The sequence below is a fragment of the Cervus canadensis genome, chromosome 29, assembly GCF_019320065.1.
Source record: "Cervus canadensis isolate Bull #8, Minnesota chromosome 29, ASM1932006v1, whole genome shotgun sequence".
Classification (NCBI taxonomy): domain Eukaryota; kingdom Metazoa; phylum Chordata; class Mammalia; order Artiodactyla; family Cervidae; genus Cervus; species Cervus canadensis.
In genome coordinates, this window is record NC_057414.1 from 38,577,726 (window position 1) to 38,594,143 (window position 16,418).

At 51.5% G+C, this 16,418-nt stretch overlaps 1 protein-coding gene across 3 annotated transcripts; it reads right to left on the bottom strand.

The window, feature by feature from the left end:
- Nucleotides 1-1,123: 1,123 nt before the first annotated feature.
- GANAB (glucosidase II alpha subunit) lies at nt 1,124-16,220 on the bottom strand. 3 transcript variants are annotated; one of them, XM_043451461.1, is made up of 25 exons: nt 16,117-16,220; nt 12,951-13,055; nt 12,696-12,804; nt 12,318-12,445; nt 9,620-9,799; nt 9,101-9,166; nt 8,212-8,281; nt 7,950-8,037; nt 7,767-7,863; nt 7,344-7,524; nt 6,626-6,779; nt 6,178-6,413; nt 5,969-6,095; nt 5,788-5,867; nt 5,425-5,568; nt 5,218-5,314; nt 4,832-4,933; nt 4,416-4,659; nt 3,494-3,558; nt 3,226-3,302; nt 3,039-3,113; nt 2,774-2,887; nt 2,537-2,649; nt 2,295-2,395; nt 1,124-2,205 (listed from the first exon to the last, which is right to left on the bottom strand). In XM_043451461.1, the coding sequence occupies exons 1-25, from the start codon at nt 16,152-16,154 to the stop codon at nt 2,096-2,098; spliced, it is 2,901 nt and encodes a 966-aa protein (XP_043307396.1). In that variant the 5' UTR covers nt 16,155-16,220; the 3' UTR covers nt 1,124-2,095. The 3 variants fall into 3 exon arrangements, with proteins under 3 accessions (XP_043307396.1, XP_043307398.1, XP_043307397.1); XM_043451463.1 differs by lacking the exon at nt 16,117-16,220 and adding an exon at nt 15,568-15,592; XM_043451462.1 differs by lacking the exon at nt 9,101-9,166.
- Between the last annotated feature and the right edge of the window lie 198 nt (nt 16,221-16,418).

The following is a 16,418-nucleotide window of genomic DNA, read 5'->3' on the forward strand; positions in this document are numbered from 1 at the left end:
ACATCGATAGTGTTCTCCCAGCACATCCAGCAGTAGTTTAAGAGCAAATTGCTCTTCAGCGTTGTCACAGTACCTGTCCACTTGTGTGTGAGATAGATTTTTGTCTCCATCTCACAGGTAACTAAGATTGCCCCAAATAATGTAATCCCCAGTGTGCGATTTTCAATGTGCCTTCTAGATACCTGACTCCAGGATCCTGTACTGTTTTTCCTCTGACCCACACTTCCTACACGTATGACGATAGGAATGGGGGTGGGATGCAATGTGCTATCTCCCAGGGAATTAACTGGAAATATTTCTTGAGCAGAGGAATTTCCTGAACACACCTCCTAACTCCTCACTGGCATAAACCATCCTAAGCAGTAACTTTCCCAAACCAACCAACCTAGTTTCTTGTTAAGATAATCTCTAAAGTTGTGGTCAATCTGCAAAATGGAGGAAACCATCTCCTGTCACTGATACAAACGCAAATTTGTTTAATACTGCTAAAGAAAAGCAGTCTTGGGCTTCCCTGGTGGCTCAGTGGTAAAGAATCCGCCTGCCAACACAGGAGACCCGGGTTCAATCCCTGGTCTTGGAAGATCCCATATGCTGGGGAGCAACTAAGCCCCTGTGCACTACAAGTATTGAGTCTGTGCTCTAGAGCCCGGTAACTGCAACTGTTGAGGCCATGAGCCACAACTACTGAAGCTCGAGCGCCCCAGAGGCCATGCTCTGCAACAAGAGAAGCCACCATAATGAGAAGCCCATGCACTGCAATGAAGAGTAGCTCCCAGTCTCCACAACTAAAGAAAAGTCCATGCAGCAGTGAAGACCTAGCACAGCCAAAAATAAATTAAAAAAAAAGAAAAGCAGTGAGAGAACAAAAAAAAGTGTGAGAACATCTAACATACAGCTATTTCTAGAGGGACCCCAGTAGCTCTAGTCACTACTATGAACTAGGCCCACTAAAGTCTGACGATCTTGCTGGGTTCCTTCGTGACATATTGGCATCAAGCAAGCTGATGAAGGCTTGAACTCATTCTGCTCAACCAACGAGGCATAGGCTGAAACAATGTCAGGTCCCCGGGCTTTTAAGGGTCTGTGGTTCAAGCCAGAACTAGAATCCAGACACCAACAGTAATTAATGGTTTCTCTCTTTATTGTTTCTCCTTTTATCAAAACCTGTCACAGCTGGGGGCCAAAAGGCAGTAAAAAAAAATTCCCACAAATATCCCCACCCCTTGTCCCCAGTGAGTTCTCCCCCACCCGCCACCCAGGGCCTTGGGTCAGCCCTGGGCACACATGATCATGTCCCCCACCCTCGGCCTCCTCCCAGCAATAAATACAGGTGACCGTGATTCCATGAAACCACAAGTGATTTCTCCATCTTGATTGCCCCTCAAGGGGACAAAATTTTAGGAGGCAAAAGAAGTCTTGCCCACCCCCATCTTGAGGAGTGTAAACTTCTTTCCCCCAAGGGACAGGGGAGGTAGAACGCCCCTGTCAGAACCGCAGCAGCTCTAGATAGAAGCGGGGAGAGGAAAGGTTGGGATGCCAGGGAAGAGAATGATTTCCAGCAACCTCACTCCTTTGATCCATTCATCCCTTCTCAGGATAAGGGGTGGTCCCAGTGTATCAGGGGAGGGCTGATAACAGAGAAGAACCAGAAGGAAGAAATAAAAGGAGGGAGGAGCAGTCTCGTGGGGAAGGAAGAAGAGGAGGCCGAAAGCTCACTGCCGTCATCTTCTTCCAAGAAATGGCATCGACACGCAAGGGAAACAAACGGAGAGGGTGCGGAGGAGACTGAGGGCTCCCAAAAGAAGGCGGAGGGCAGCAAGAGCCCTGTGATCCCCAGGTCTTCACAGGTGAATGTGCTCCAGTTAGAGCAACAGGATATTTGGAGATGATGGGAGATTTAGTGTCAATGGGGTGGGAGAGGTCAGGAGATCACAAAAGAAATTCAGACCCAGGGACAGCCCTCTCATCCTGCCCAGATGCTGGCAGAAACCTGGATCTTGAGATCAGAAAGGTGAAGTCTGGGGAAGGTCAAACTCCAGGGCAGAAGGAAGAGTAACTATCATGACCATCACACCCCACCCCAACATCCCTTCAGTTATCGCAGGTGAATAGTCCAGTCAGATGCCACATTGACGCCAGGCTTGCGCAGGATCAACACCGAGGTCTCAGGGTCATGTTGGAAGGACAGGCGGCTTTCAGGAGATCCTGGTGGAGGAGGAAGAAAGAGTGCCAGGATGAAAAACAATTACTTTCCCGTAGGCAGGGGTCTCCAACCCGGGGGCCAGATCACTCACCTTTTGTCTGGAGTACAACGGTTGCTGGCTTTCCGGCCCCTATTATCACCACCCGCTCAATCCAGATTGGTGTCTCAAAGTGGCCTTTGGGGTCTCCGGAGCTGGAGGAAGCAAAAATGGACACCCAGCAGGAAAACAATGATCAGAGCAGAGAGGAGGAGAGCACAGCAAGCTGCGCGCATCCCGGGGCCCAGACGCCGCCTCCTGCAAAGGCCGCCGAGGAAGAAAGGGCTCCTCCTTACCTGGAGACCAGGGTGTTGCCGGAGAACGAGAACCGACGCAGCAGGAACTCATGGCGAGTCTGATAGTTGAACGTGTGCCCATCGTCTAGGAAGAGCTCTCCTTGGGCCGTACCCTGAGCAGCACGTGGGACAGGTGAGAGCCTGAGCCCCGGGGGCAGTGAGGGGCGCCTGCCCTGGGGGACTGCATCCCCGGAGGGCGGGCAGACGGAGGTGGCGGTTCCCTGCCCACGCACTCACCTGGGGGCTGAGTGCGACGAAAAGAGTGATGGGGTCGTCCTTCATGCAGTCTGAAGAACGCCGCACTCGCATCCACCGGGGCACGATGGTCCCTCCACGCTGGAACACAGGGATCTAGGGCGAGACCAGGGCTGGGATGAAGCAGCCATGCTGTGCCTCTTGCAAGTCTGTGCCCCCTTAGGAACTGGACTCCAGCATACACACTCTCCCCCCTTCTGGAAACCTAGAGGCACATGGAGCTGGCAGCTGGGCCAGGCATACTCACGCTGCTAAGAGTTACAGGCAGGTACAGGGTCTGCGGACCGTGATACTTCTGGTAGCTCTGAACATCATACCACACCTGTGGGTGCAGAAGATAGCCTCGGTCACTTGCTGCACAGAGGACCCCACTCTCTTCACCCTCTCTGACCTCCACCAAATTCTTTCCCCCACCACGCCCTTTCTTAACTCACCTCCCCTTGGCCAGGCAGATAGACCTGCACACCGTGAGCCTCAGAGTCTGATACAGGGTGAACCAGCAATGCATCCCCTAAAACATGGCAGAATCCACTCTGAATTGGGGGGATCAGTTCCCAAAGAGGGATCCCTAAAGCACCTGCCCCCTTGCACCAGCAGCCTCTGACCCTCCTCCCTTCCTGTACATCCACAGACACATCCCCCACAGGGCTTGCTGCTTCTCAGCCCTACCCCAACCCACCACTGACTGTCCTTGTTTCTCACCAAGCAGGAACTGATCATCTATACTGAAAGTGGTCACATCCTTAGGATAATGCACCCACAGGGGCCTAGGAAGGAAGCAAGACAAGAATGGAAGACACCTGCTGTTGTGGTGGAAGGCAAAGATGCTACCCTAGGAACTGGCAACAAGAAGAGCGCAGGGGTAAGACCTGGATCTGGCAGCCAGTAAGGCCTCAGCTGTGCAACCTAACCTTGGACCAGACATCTGGTTTCCCAACCCACCTTCGTTGCCTCCTCCCCAGCTCCTTCTGGAAAATGTTGTGCAGAGCGACCTTCCAGTGGCCACTTTATTATCCTGGCCTAAAAGGCCCTCCAGGATCAGGTCGTATTTTCCACTCCACCTCACCTACCTCTCCCTCTGGTTCGTTACCCCTGAGACACACTGTGTTTTTTTTTTTTTCCTGCTCCTGGAACACACCAAACTGGTTTCCATTTCATAATGTATGCATTTGCAGTCTCTCCTGCTTGGAACATTCCTCCTCTGGATCACAAGTGGCTGTCTTACTCATCAGTCAGGCCTCATCTTTACATGGCCTGTTTGTGGAACTTAATTCCATTACCCTGTTCTACTTTTAACAAACAGCTTGTCAGTGTTGGCAATTTTCCTATTTACATATTTGTCTACACGTCTCTCTGTCTTCCTCACAAGGGCAGGACACTTGTGTAACTTGTTTCAGGCTCTGCGGGTAGTGATGGATGATGCCTGGCATGACATAAGCACTCAGGGACGTTTACTGCTATTCATCCCTACTGGTCTCTTCTCACTCTTCCCCTTGCAATCAGATTTCCCTCCTTTTCAAGGTCCTGGCGAATGAAGAGAAGAGCCCAGAGATGGAGCCCCGTCATCCCCACTGTCTCCCAGCCACCTCAGTCCACTCTCCACAGACCCAAGTGAATGCCTTACCTCATGACTGGGATCCCCTCGCGATGGGATTGATAGAAGAGGGTGTACCAGAAAGGCAGTAAGGAGTATCGCTGGCCCAGGGCATCTCGAATTATGTCGTGGTACTGAGACGGTAACAGCCACGGTTCTCGCCGACCAGTGTCCAGGTGGGCATGAGCCCGGAAGAATGGCTGGTAGGCACCCATCTGGTACCAGCGCACAAGCAGCTCTGGCTCTGGATTTTTGAAGAAGCCGCCCACATCCGCTGGAGAGGGGAGGGAGAAAGCAAGTTAGAAAGAGGGTGAAGGAGGGCTAAGGAGCGCCCCCAAGGCCCCGGCCTGGACAAGCGGTTCTCTGCTCAAGCCTAGGGTCCGTCTGTGCCCTCTACCTTGCCCCTCTCCCGCCAAATCAAGGCCCCGAATTCCTCCTTCTCTTACCTCCACAGAAGGAAAGTCCCACCAGCCCCAAGCTGAGACACATAGGAATGGAGATCTTCATGTGGTCCCATTCAGCAGCATTGTCCCCTGTCCACACGGCTCCTGAGGAAGAGAAGAAGGAAGGCATTTACATACAGTGAAGGGCTCGGCCTTTAAGACAGCTGACCTCTCTGACCTGTCACACCTGCTCTGGGGCCCCCAGGGTCCTGCTGAAAGTGGTGGAGTTCACCAGAGCACTCAAACAGGGACTGGCCACCCCATGCCCTGCCTCCCTTTAAATGCACAGCTGGGAGGAAGGGCATTACTCTTAGAAAATGGCTGTGTGGACAGACTTCCCTTAGAACCAGACCCAAGTCCTTCTGCCAAATCTCTCCTCCAAATCTTACCGAAGCGCTGGGAGCCAGCAAAGAAAGCCCTGCTCAGGACAAAGGGGCGTTCGATGCCCCCGGAGCGCAGCACCAGGCCATCCGCGGTCGCCATGTGCTGCATGGGAACAGGAAAGAGAGGCGGTAAGGAGCAAAGCCAGCTGCCCGCAGTGCCCGTTCTCGGGCCTCGGCCTCTCCTCGGTCCCCGGCCTCTCCTTGGTCCCTTACCACATAGAGGCCATAGATGTTATGTACGTCTCGGTGCTCCCAGCCCCCATAGTGCTGGGCATCCTTGAGCATGGTGACCTCAGGACCGTTGAACACAGACGGTTCATTCATGTCATTCCAGACATACAGGTTGGGAGCTGAGCCCTGAGAACACAAGGCAGAAAATGGGAACAGAGGACAGAGGGGAGGAAGACGACGAAAAGTGTGAGAGCAGAGAGCTCCTGGGAGCCCAGCAAGATGCACCTCTCAGGGTCCTGCCACGATCATCAAGGCCCCTGATATCTTACAAGCAACCAACCACAGCAGGGTTGGCAGGCAGAGACTGACTCCAAGAGGTAGTGTGGGAAAGACAGGCTGCCGTACCTCGTAATTGTCAAAGTGAAACATGTTAGCCCACCAGGCCCTCATCTTGGGATTGGTGAAATCAGGGTAACCAGCTGCGCCTAGAAGTCAAGGATGGCTTTCAACCCACGAAGGGCAAACCGGCCTCCACGATAGCTCCCTGGTCTCCCAATCGTACCCCCTCATTTCTGGGCTCACCTACCTGGCCAGCACCAGCCTTCGTAGTCAGAGCCATCCCGGGTTTTAACGTATAGACCCAGGTTCTGCAACTCTTCGTGTACGCGGTAGCCAGAGTCCACCTTGATGTGGGGATCCACAATGGCCACTAGCTGTGGGCAAGGACCACGGGTGGTCAGAGCTCTCCAAGGATATCGTGCCTGAGAAAACCAACCACAGCTACAGCCCTCTTACCTTCCGCCTCTTGGAGGCCAAATGCTCAAGCATGTTGCGGGGCTGAGGGAAACGGCTGGGGTCCCAGGTGAAATACCGCTTGCCGTCGGCATGCTCAATGTCCAGCCAGATGACATCGCAGGGCAGGTTGTGATCATCGAAGCCCTGATCCACTTCCAGAACGTCAGCCTCATCCCGATAGTTCCAGCGGCTCTGGTGGTAGCCGAGGGAGAAGAGCGGGGGCAATGCCTGGGTCCCTGCAGGTTCGGGGTGGGGGGGATGGGGTCACAGTGGGGTCAGGCTCAACCTGGAGCCAATGGAGATGCCTGGAAATTCAGGGAGCTACAAGGGGATCGGGCCAGAGAACAGGCCGAGGCACAGGACTGCTGAAAATGCACAGTCACCCTTCTCAGGGAGACAAGGATCAGGAAAGCAGGCTGCAGGCCGATAGAGTAGGGAGGCCACATACCTGTGAGACTAGCGTACTGCCGGAAGACATCAAAGACAGAGGGCCCGAGCATCAGGAAGACATCAATGATGCCGCTCTCGGACATCCAGCGAACGTCCGTCTGTGGAGTCTCCCCAGAGCCCTGCAGGTAGTCCAGCATCTTCCCAAACAGGGTCTGCAGGGAGGACCAGAGAGAGGTCTGACCCCACCCTCCTGCTTCCCAAGCCAGTGTTCTCCTGAGTGCTCTCACAGTGGGCTCCTTGAGCCACTTCAGGCTGGAGTTAAACATCACCTCCTCAGTGAGGCGTCCCTCGGCCCCCTCACAAGCAGCCCTGTCCATCCTCCCCCCACCCCCCATGACCATTGTATTTCTTTTGCAGCACTTACCACCACTGAGCTCATCTAGACCTCTGTTACCTGTTTAACCTCTGTCGTCTTCCTTTCCTAACTCAACATACAGTATATTCCCCACGTGGATAAAACGGTCTAGCTCTTGATGCAAACTAAATAATAAACGTATTGATGATAAATGCAGGAAGGTAAACACCTTCCCCATGGGTGTGTGTCTTCTGGGAGTAACTGGGGAACTCGTATGCTGCTCACGAGGCCAAGGCCCGTCTCTCACCCAATCCCAACAGGTATCCAGACAGACCACCCTACCAGCCTCTTCGAAGCAAATGGCCCAGCATGTGCGTCTGACTCAAGGCCCGCTGATCCCTCCCCACGCCTGTGCTCTCACCTTCCCAGCAGTGTTGGAGGATATGTCAACCCAGGTCTCTGCAGCGTTGAGCCAGAAGATGCCTAGGTCCCGAAGGGGGCTGTGTGCCAGGAGCACGGGGACAGACCCATACAGGGCCATGCGGTTGTACAGCTCATACTGGAACACGTCCAAATTGTAGAGGCGATACGGCTCCCCACCCCTGCAGGCAGACAGACCGACCCTTGACGGTGGGCACACAGCCCCCAGCCCGTAGACAAAGATGAAGGATAAACACTGGCCCCTCTGCCCTTTCTCCAAGCAGAAAATCTGACCGCCAAAGGCGCCCTGGGCACGGGAAGTGATCCAGGCTCATCCGGAGTACCCAATCTGTATGCACATTCCCCACAGCCCTGACTTCTGACCCGTTCCCTCCCCCCATCTTGATGTCACTGCGGGACTCACTCGGTGACTTTCAGCCTGAGGTTGTCTGCATGCTCGGGGATCCCATACACATGCTCCATGCCTGGCAGAGAGAAGTCCAAACTCACAGACATGGGGCCTGGAAGAGAAGCAAAAGATAAGCTCCGGAGCTGTTGCTTGACAAGGACCCCCTACGCCCCTGCCCAAGGCTCTCCCAGCCCCTACCATAAGGCTTGCTGTCAGAGTGAGTTTTGAACGTCTCTTCCCAGGCTCCTGGCTCATCATGCTCTGGCTTCCCCTGGGTCTCGTCTGGCTGGAAGGAGGAAAGTGGACCACTGCCCAATCACACACCGGTTCTCTCTCTTTCCTTGCCTGTTTTCTACATCCCATCCCTAATGGCAAGACTAAGCTCAGATTTCTTGGGGGCCTTTCCCCTCCGACCTCCCAGCCAGCCCTGTGCTCCAATTGGCCACCCTCACCGACTTGCCTTGTCGTCATCCCCAGGTGTTTCCTCAGGCTGGGCCCCATCGCCCTCAGCTGGTTCTTTTGATCCTTGCCTGGAAGGTAGGAGAGCTGTCTGCTCCAATCCAGAGGGGGCGGGGACGAGGGGCTAGTGGAAGGAGGGGTGAGGGAATAGAGAGCCAAGGGTCCAAAGGAACGAAGGCATTGGAGGAAGGGACTGAATGTTAAAGCTTCGAGAGGGACCCCCAGTGAGCAGAAAAGTGTGCAGAGGATGGGGAGAGACATGAGAAAGGGAAATGAGAAGTAAATGCCACCTGGAGGCGCCTTCCAAACACAGGCCCAACCACCAGCCTCTGCCAGCGCTCCAGAAGAGACAGGCAGGCAGGTCAAGGGCATGGGTTCGGAACACCAGTCCTGGCCCTGCTGCCTCTACCAAGAGACTCTGGCCCCACCTTCCCTCACTGGGCCTCAGCCTCTTGGCCTGACACAGGGTTTTGCAAAGCAAGTGAGTCATAACCATGGTCAAGCCTCTACACATGGTCAGGCTTATATGCAGGGACTTAAGAGATTCTGCCAAAGAATGCTTTCAAGGGCAGCTGGCAAGCAGCTCTGCCCAGGGCCTCAGTGCATGCCAGCTGAGAGCCAGGAACCCCAGCAACAGGCAGCATCTCTCCACCCCCTGGCAAAGCAAAAAGCTCCCTACACGCCTCAAGGACGTTCAACATTTCATCTTCCTTCTCCCAGGAGGCTCCCAGCCAGGGGAATGGGGGACAGGAACCAGAGACCATACAGCTGGGCTAAGTGGGTGAATGAAGGGCAGGCCATGGAAAGGTCTGGGCACCTTCCCTGGGGGCCAGAGTGAGGGGCGGGTAAGGGCAGAGGAACAGATACAGTACCAGCGGTCATGGATTTACCTAGAGAAAACGTTCTTGATCCTATCCCAAATGCTACCGAGCGTGAGACTAACTTTATCCGAGAAACTGGGGCAGGAGGAGATGGGTAGGGAAGGGGGAAAGGGGGTACAAAACCAACACAGAAACAGAAACATAAACGTGAGTTTCAGTCGACAAACTTCCAGAGGTGGGGCAGGGGAGGAAATTAAAACCAAAAACCAAAACCAAAACAAAAACAAGGAAGAAAATAAATCTGGGAAATGTGATGGTGTGAGAAGGGGAGAGGGAAAGGCAGATCTAGGCAGGCCTCCCTGAGGAGGTGCCCGGGGTACAGACGACGGACCAAAGTGACTGCCTCCTGGTCTGTACAGGACCCAGGCCTGCTTCCTACCCTCCCTGCTGGTCAGTTTCTCCCAGTCCCCAGCCCAGCCCACCTGGCTGCTGCCACCTGTCTCCTCCCAGGGACCCGGTGCCAGACCCTACGACACCTCTAGGTTCTTTCACACTAGGTCTCCTTCAGTGCTTGACCCCTGTACTCACGAGACCCTGGGGGTCCTCTGGTGCTCTACATTTAAGAGTCCTCGGGCATTGACACTGAGCAGAAGGCTGCGGTCCTCCAGTAGGTCAAGGCGGAATGGCCGTGCCGTCAAGATGATTTTATAGGGTCCCTCAGCGATGGTGAGCTCCACGCTGTTGTCATCCCGGCCAGAGATAGACAGCCTAGGAAAGAGATCAAAAAGGATATAAGGACGTGCAGAGTGCTAAGAGTAGTCACGACACTGAGAAGAGGGGCAAGCGCTAAGAGCCTTACAGGAAGTGCGCCAACGGTACAGGGGCAGACAAGTTTGACCAAAGGAACCAAGTAAAGAGCCTGGAAACAGACCCAGGCATACTCAGAGCTTTGAAGTGTAACAGACACAGAGGCAGTTCAGTGAGGTCAGGAGGAAAAACATTAACAATAATAGGGAAAACACATCTTCTGTAGAGGAAACAAATGGTATCACAACCCTGTCTCATTTCAGATACAACTCCAGACAGATTATGACTTAAAATTTTCAAGTAAAACCTTTAGAAGAAAATATAAAGAAATGTTTTTCTGACTCTGAGGTAGAGAAAGATTATTTAAACACAACTTAGAAACTGTGAACACCAGACTGATGTACCTGACAACATAAACTTCAGAATTTTGGTTAATTGACAGATACCTTAAGGCAGTCAAAAACAAGAAAAAAGTCTGAGAAACTGTTCCAATCTAGAGGAGTCTAAGCAGACTTAACAACTAAATATAAAACAGAATCCTAAATGGGACTGTCGGGAACAATAAAGTATGGACTTTAAGCTACAAGGATATATTGTACAACTCAGAATATAATATTTTATACTAACTATAAATGGAATAAGACCTTTAAAAACTGTGAATCACTATATCATATACCTGTAACTTACATAACACTGTACATCAACTACACTTCAACTAAAAAAATGAAAAAAATCAAAATTAAAAAAAAAATTTGTAAAAGACCTTTAGTTAACAATAATGATCTATTCATTAGGCATGACAAATATATAACAATGATGTTGAACAACAGGGGAAAATAGGAATTCAAGGTATAGAGGAACTCTCATAATATTCTTGAAACTTTCCTATAAATCTAAAATTATTCTATAATTTTAGAAAAGTGAAAAGATAAGCTACAACCCAGGAAAATACAGTTGTAAAACATGTACGTAATAAAGAACTCGTATCAAGACTAATGAACTTCTACAAATCAGCGAAGACAAACAACGTGAAGGAGAATGAGCAGAGCCGTGCACTTCCAGTCCACAGAACAGTAAACCAGAACGACAGATAAACATAAAGATGAGGACGTGCTCAGTACATCATTAATAAACCGCAAAGACAAGCAAGCCAAGACCATCACATGGTATCATCCTACAGCCCTTCCACTGACAAAAATTAAGTCCAATAGTACCAAGGGTCGGAGAAGATGCAGTTCAGTAAGTCTCATATATTGCTGGTGGAAGTGTAAATTGGCAAGCCACTTTGGCTTTATTTTAGAAAGTTCATTATTTCCATATTCTACACTCTGTAGTTCTTCTCTTAGCTATACATCACAGAGAAACTCCTGCATAGGGGAGACAGGAGACATGGACAAGAATGTTCAAGCCAACACGGTGAAGAGTAAAACACTGGAAAGAACCCAAATGCGCATTAACACAGAAATGGAGACGTTAAGTTGGGATATATTCATGTAACACAATATTATACAGCAGTAAAAATGAATTTCTAAAGCTACATGCAACAGAGTTACATACGTAAGTGAAAAAAAGACAATCTCAAAAGGTCTCATTCACTAAAATACTTTCCCTACAAAGCTCAAGACAAACAAAAGCTCAAAAACAAACAAAATCACATAGCTTATTGCTTAAGCACATGCACATATGTATGTATGTATATGTGTGTTTATACACATATACTCACAACATAACTGTGAGAACAAAGAAACAAGGGAGCAATAAACTTCTGAGTAACAATCACCTCTGAAGGAGTCAGGGGTGCAGGGTACGGGGCAGTAAGATGTATGTGTTTGGGCTGGGTGAAGGGTTTATCATGTTATTTTCTAAGTTAAATACTTAACAGAGAGCCATGCAAGGAACAATGACAGGGTGTCATGGCCCAAGTACTTGAATAATCCTATCCTGAATACCTGGGGAGAAAGAGAGGAGAGAGGAAGGGAGGGAGGAAAGAAAGAAAAAAAGACAACAGAAAAGAGAAGAAACAGACAAAACAAGACAGTGGGACAGGACAGGAAGGGAAGGGAGGAACCAATTACAGAGACACTGTATTCCTAAAGGCAAGTTCCATGGCCTTGCTGATTTCCTCTTATATTGAGAAAGCTGTATTTGTCTGCTGAATGCACAAAGATAAAGGGTGAAAGAGAAACCAAGCAAGGGAGTCCCTGGCAGTCCAGTGGTTAAGACTCTGCTTTCACTGCTGAGGGTGCAGATTCAATCCCTGGTGGGGGAACTAGGATCCCATGAGCCATGTGGCTCAGCCAGTCAATCAACAGAGAAAACAACTGAAACAAAGGAGGAGATGCAGGAAGGTTGAGGAGAGCAACAAGGTGCCATTCATCTATTACCCCAACGTGGAAAAGAAAGTCATCCGCCAGATAAAGGTTCCTTAGGAAGGAGGAAAGGGCCATGGAGATGGCTATGTTTCTCAGGGGAAATTTACCCAGCTGTGGGGGGATCGGCCACCAGCACATCCGGCACACGGTATCGGGGCCGCCGGGGCTCGAGTTCATCGATCCTGATGCGAGTCATGTTCTTTTGAAGTCCTTGGAGCTCCAGCACCAGCACCACCTGTGGGGGCAGAGGTCAGGGAGTGGAGAAAGGAAAGAGCTACACCGAGGAATGCCCTCTGAACCCACTTCGCTCCTGGGGGGATCTCCTCCTTCTAGCCCTTTGCCTAAGGGATCTGAGACCTGAATTCCTCACGAAGTAAAAGTCCCAAGGTTAGATGGCATGGGATGTGGGCCATAGGTTTCCCCTTCCCCAATTACCCCCTGGCCATTTCTCCACCCCCATTTGACTCTTCCTTTTCTCCCCTGACCTTGGTGACTTCGTTGATCAGATGGACTGTCAGCGCATCAGGACCAAGTTGCAAAGAGTCCAGTAAGGCTCGGTAGGGAGAATGGCCTGGCCGTATGCTTCGCTGCCTCCTGTCAAGTCAAACAATTGAGAAGAGGGTAGGGCTCCCTGAGGCCCCTAAGTCCTTCCATCAGCTGCAGTGACCCACGCTACCTCACCTGCCAGATACTTCCCACATCACCCTACTTTCCATTCCAGTCTCCCAGAAATAGCATACTTGCAGAAGGAACTCTCGTCACAGGTCTTGAAGTTGCTTCTATCCACAGCGAAGGTAATTCCCAGACAGACCCCTAAACAGGCCAGTACCAAAGCGGTCCAAGACCTAGAAGGAAAAGGACGACGAGGGAATAATCAGAGCAGGATCAGAAAGGGCCCCACTTCAGAGGTGAGGGCCTCTTCCCACCACAACCCTAAAAGGGGAGCAAGCTAAGACTCCCACTAAACAGCAAAAGAAGGCAAACTGGACCCAGAGTTAAGTGTTAAGGCCTGAGAAGTTGGCTCACTCACGCCTTCCCTTCAAAAGGCAGAGGAAGTGGACAAAGGATCCTTGGCCTTCAGAGGCCAGGTATTGACTCAGGTTACATCAGCCTCTTGAAGGAAAGGCACAGTAACAGCCAGTCCCAGGGGAGGTGGTGGGATCACATGTGTGGAACACAGAAACAAAGTTTAAGCCATGCCTGTCCACAGAGGGGAGTGGCAGTGAAAACGTTAAAGATGTACCCTCAGCTAGCCTGCTGATCACACTTCCTGGGGTCCTAACACCCCTAACGTTCTAATCATCCTGCTCCTTGGACCTCCACTCCTGTAACTCTGACATATGTTACCACTATCACCACCTGAGCTTGAATAACAAGAGCTAACCTGTACTGAGCTTCCCTTGTAGTTCAGCTGGTAAAGAATCCGGCTACAATGTGGGAGACCTGTGTTCGACCCCTGGATTGGGAAGACCCCCTGGAGAGGGAAAGGCTACCCACTCCAGTATTCTGGCCTGGAGAATTCCATGGACTATATAGTCCATGGGGTCACAAGGAGTCGGACACGACTGAGCGACTTTCACTTTCAACTTGTACGGAGTCCTAATATACATCTAGGAGCCTGGCTAACTGCATTATATAGTTTTTAACTCTATCTGTAGTTTTCAGTAGTGTCAATGCCCAGGTCTCACCCCGAAGTTCTGATCTAACTGGCCTGACGTAGGACCTGGGCATCAGATTTTAAACTCCCCTAAATAATTCTAAGGCTTCTGGGGCAGCTAAGTGGTAAGGAATCTGCCTGCAATGCAGAATATGTGGGTTCAATCCCTGGGTGGGGAAGATCCCCTGGAGAAGGAAATGGCAACCCACTCCTGTAGTCTTGCCTGGGAAATCCCATGGACAGAGGAGCCTGGCGGGCTACAGTCCATGGAGTCGCCAAAGAGTTGGACACCACATAGCGACTAAACAATAACAAAACAGCTCTAATGGGCAACTAGTGTGCAGAACCAACTTTTTTATGCACTAACTCTTCTCACTTTGTTTTCCTGGTGAATGTAGGATTGGAGTTTATCTCAGATGGGTACACTGAGACATAAAAGATTCAATAATTCATCCAAGACTGAACAGACAGCATGAGGTGATAGCAGGACTGAACTCTTGTGTGACTCTGGGGCTCAGGTACTTCATGATGTACAACAGAGTGCACCAGCCACCAGCAGGCCCTGCCTCACTGAGGACCATCACCCTAAGGTTACTACAAACCTGCCACTTCCCCAACATGCTATTAAACGACAGACAAGGGACTAACAGGTTTATTTAAGCAAGTGAGTTTGTTACGGATATATTCATCCATTCCGAGTACATCATAAACAGGCATTCTCCAACTTTAGTGTCTGTTAAAAATTATGAGCAGTGACTGTTAAATGAAAATTCTCAGGTCCCAGGGAATCTGCATTTTTCCCAGTGACTGATCTAGTAGCACACTTTGAGAAAGCATTCCATATAGGAGAGGGAAAAACAAAACACAGCCTTCTCACCACTCAAACCCTGCTACTTGCTAATAGGGTAGCCAAAGAGTAGGGCCTACTAAACACACGGTATCCACCATTAGCCTCGGTATCTGCTGGAAAGCTAAAGGTAAAGAAATTCACCAGGAAGGAGATTACTGAACAGAGTAAGCCCTCCAGTTCCAGAAGAAAAGGCAAGGCATACCAGGCTAGACAGAAAGGTGAGGAAAACATCAGGCTTTGTGGTTTAATAGGCCAAGCAGGAACAAGGAGCAGCAAACCAAGCAGAAGAAATGCTCCCAGAAAACTCAAAAGCAAGGCATGTGCCCCCCTACCCCCAGCAGGAGTGACTGCAGCAGACACTCTGAGCCACTGACCCCATGTCTACCGGCCCAAAGCAGAAGTAATCAGAAGTACCCTGAGTTAAATACTCTCTGGAGTCTTATTTGCAACATCTATAAAATGGGTTTGGAGAGATGCCAATGTGGATAAGATTTCTGAAAGATTTTTCAGATGTAACCTGTTGGAAGGCCCTAAGAACTCCGGAAGGCTTCGAACGCCCCTGAGCAAGAGGTGGTCACAAGCCAAGGTTAGGAATGACTCGCAGGGAAAAGTGCACCCGTTTATTGTTTCAGATCACAGGTTTCCAGAATAGAATTTACGATCCATGCTTTTCCACTGCTGCCAACGGTACACGCCTCTCCCCACCCTAATACATCCGTTAGATCCTGGTAAATACTTTGTGGCGCTGATTGACTGTCTCAAGCCGTTCTTTCAGTAATATTAACTAGAGAACGCAGACCAAACCATTGTTGTGTTTGAGTAACATCATCCAGGTCGATTGTGAACTTACGAGATCCTGCCCCAGCCGTGCCCAACGACCGTGAACACCGAACAAGCCAGGGATGGTGTCCACGTGAAGACCAGGGCAGGGCAGGGTCCGGGCCTCTCGAGAGAAGGGCAAGGGCAGTGGAAAGCAAGACTGCCGGCTACGGTGCTTCCAGCCCGGCTGGGGGCCGCAGGGCAGCAGGCTGCATTCCCGGAGGCTGGGCCGCGTCTCGTCCCCCGCCCCGATGGCCCCGCGCATTGCAGGAAAGAGGCGGCAGCTTTAACCGCCGCAATCCGACAGGGAGGGCGGCGGCTAAGAGCGGCCCAGACCAAGAAGAACGCACGGCTGCGGCCTTCTAAAGCCACCGGTCCGGAGTCCCAGAAACAAGGGCCCCCCAACGCCGCGCGGATCTAATGCGAGGAGGCTGGGGAAACCTGAGGCCGGCTCCAGAGAAACAGAGTCCTCACGAGGCCGGGGGTGGCGGAGTCTCAGGAGAACATACAAGAAGGATAGATACGGGATTTAGGGGCCTGGGGGCGTCCCGTGCGCGCCCCCGGGATCCGAGCTCCTCACCGCCTCCTACGCGCCTCCACTGCCGCCACCGCCGCCATCTTGTGCCGGGTTTGCTCCTTGACCCGGAGCTTCCCCTCCCCCAGCGCGCGTTGAGCCACGTATCTTAGTGCCCGCCCCTTCCGGCCTCCTGATTGGCCCGACCACACAGAGGCCGGGCGTTTGTCCCATTGGCGGAGGGCTTACGCTAAATGCTCATGGGGGCGGTGCCGGGGGCGGGGAGGGGCGGGGCTTGAGGGAGGGAGCGGGATTGTTGAGCCAGGCGCTGTCCGACTTGCCTGGCCCTAAACATCAGAGAGAAGCAC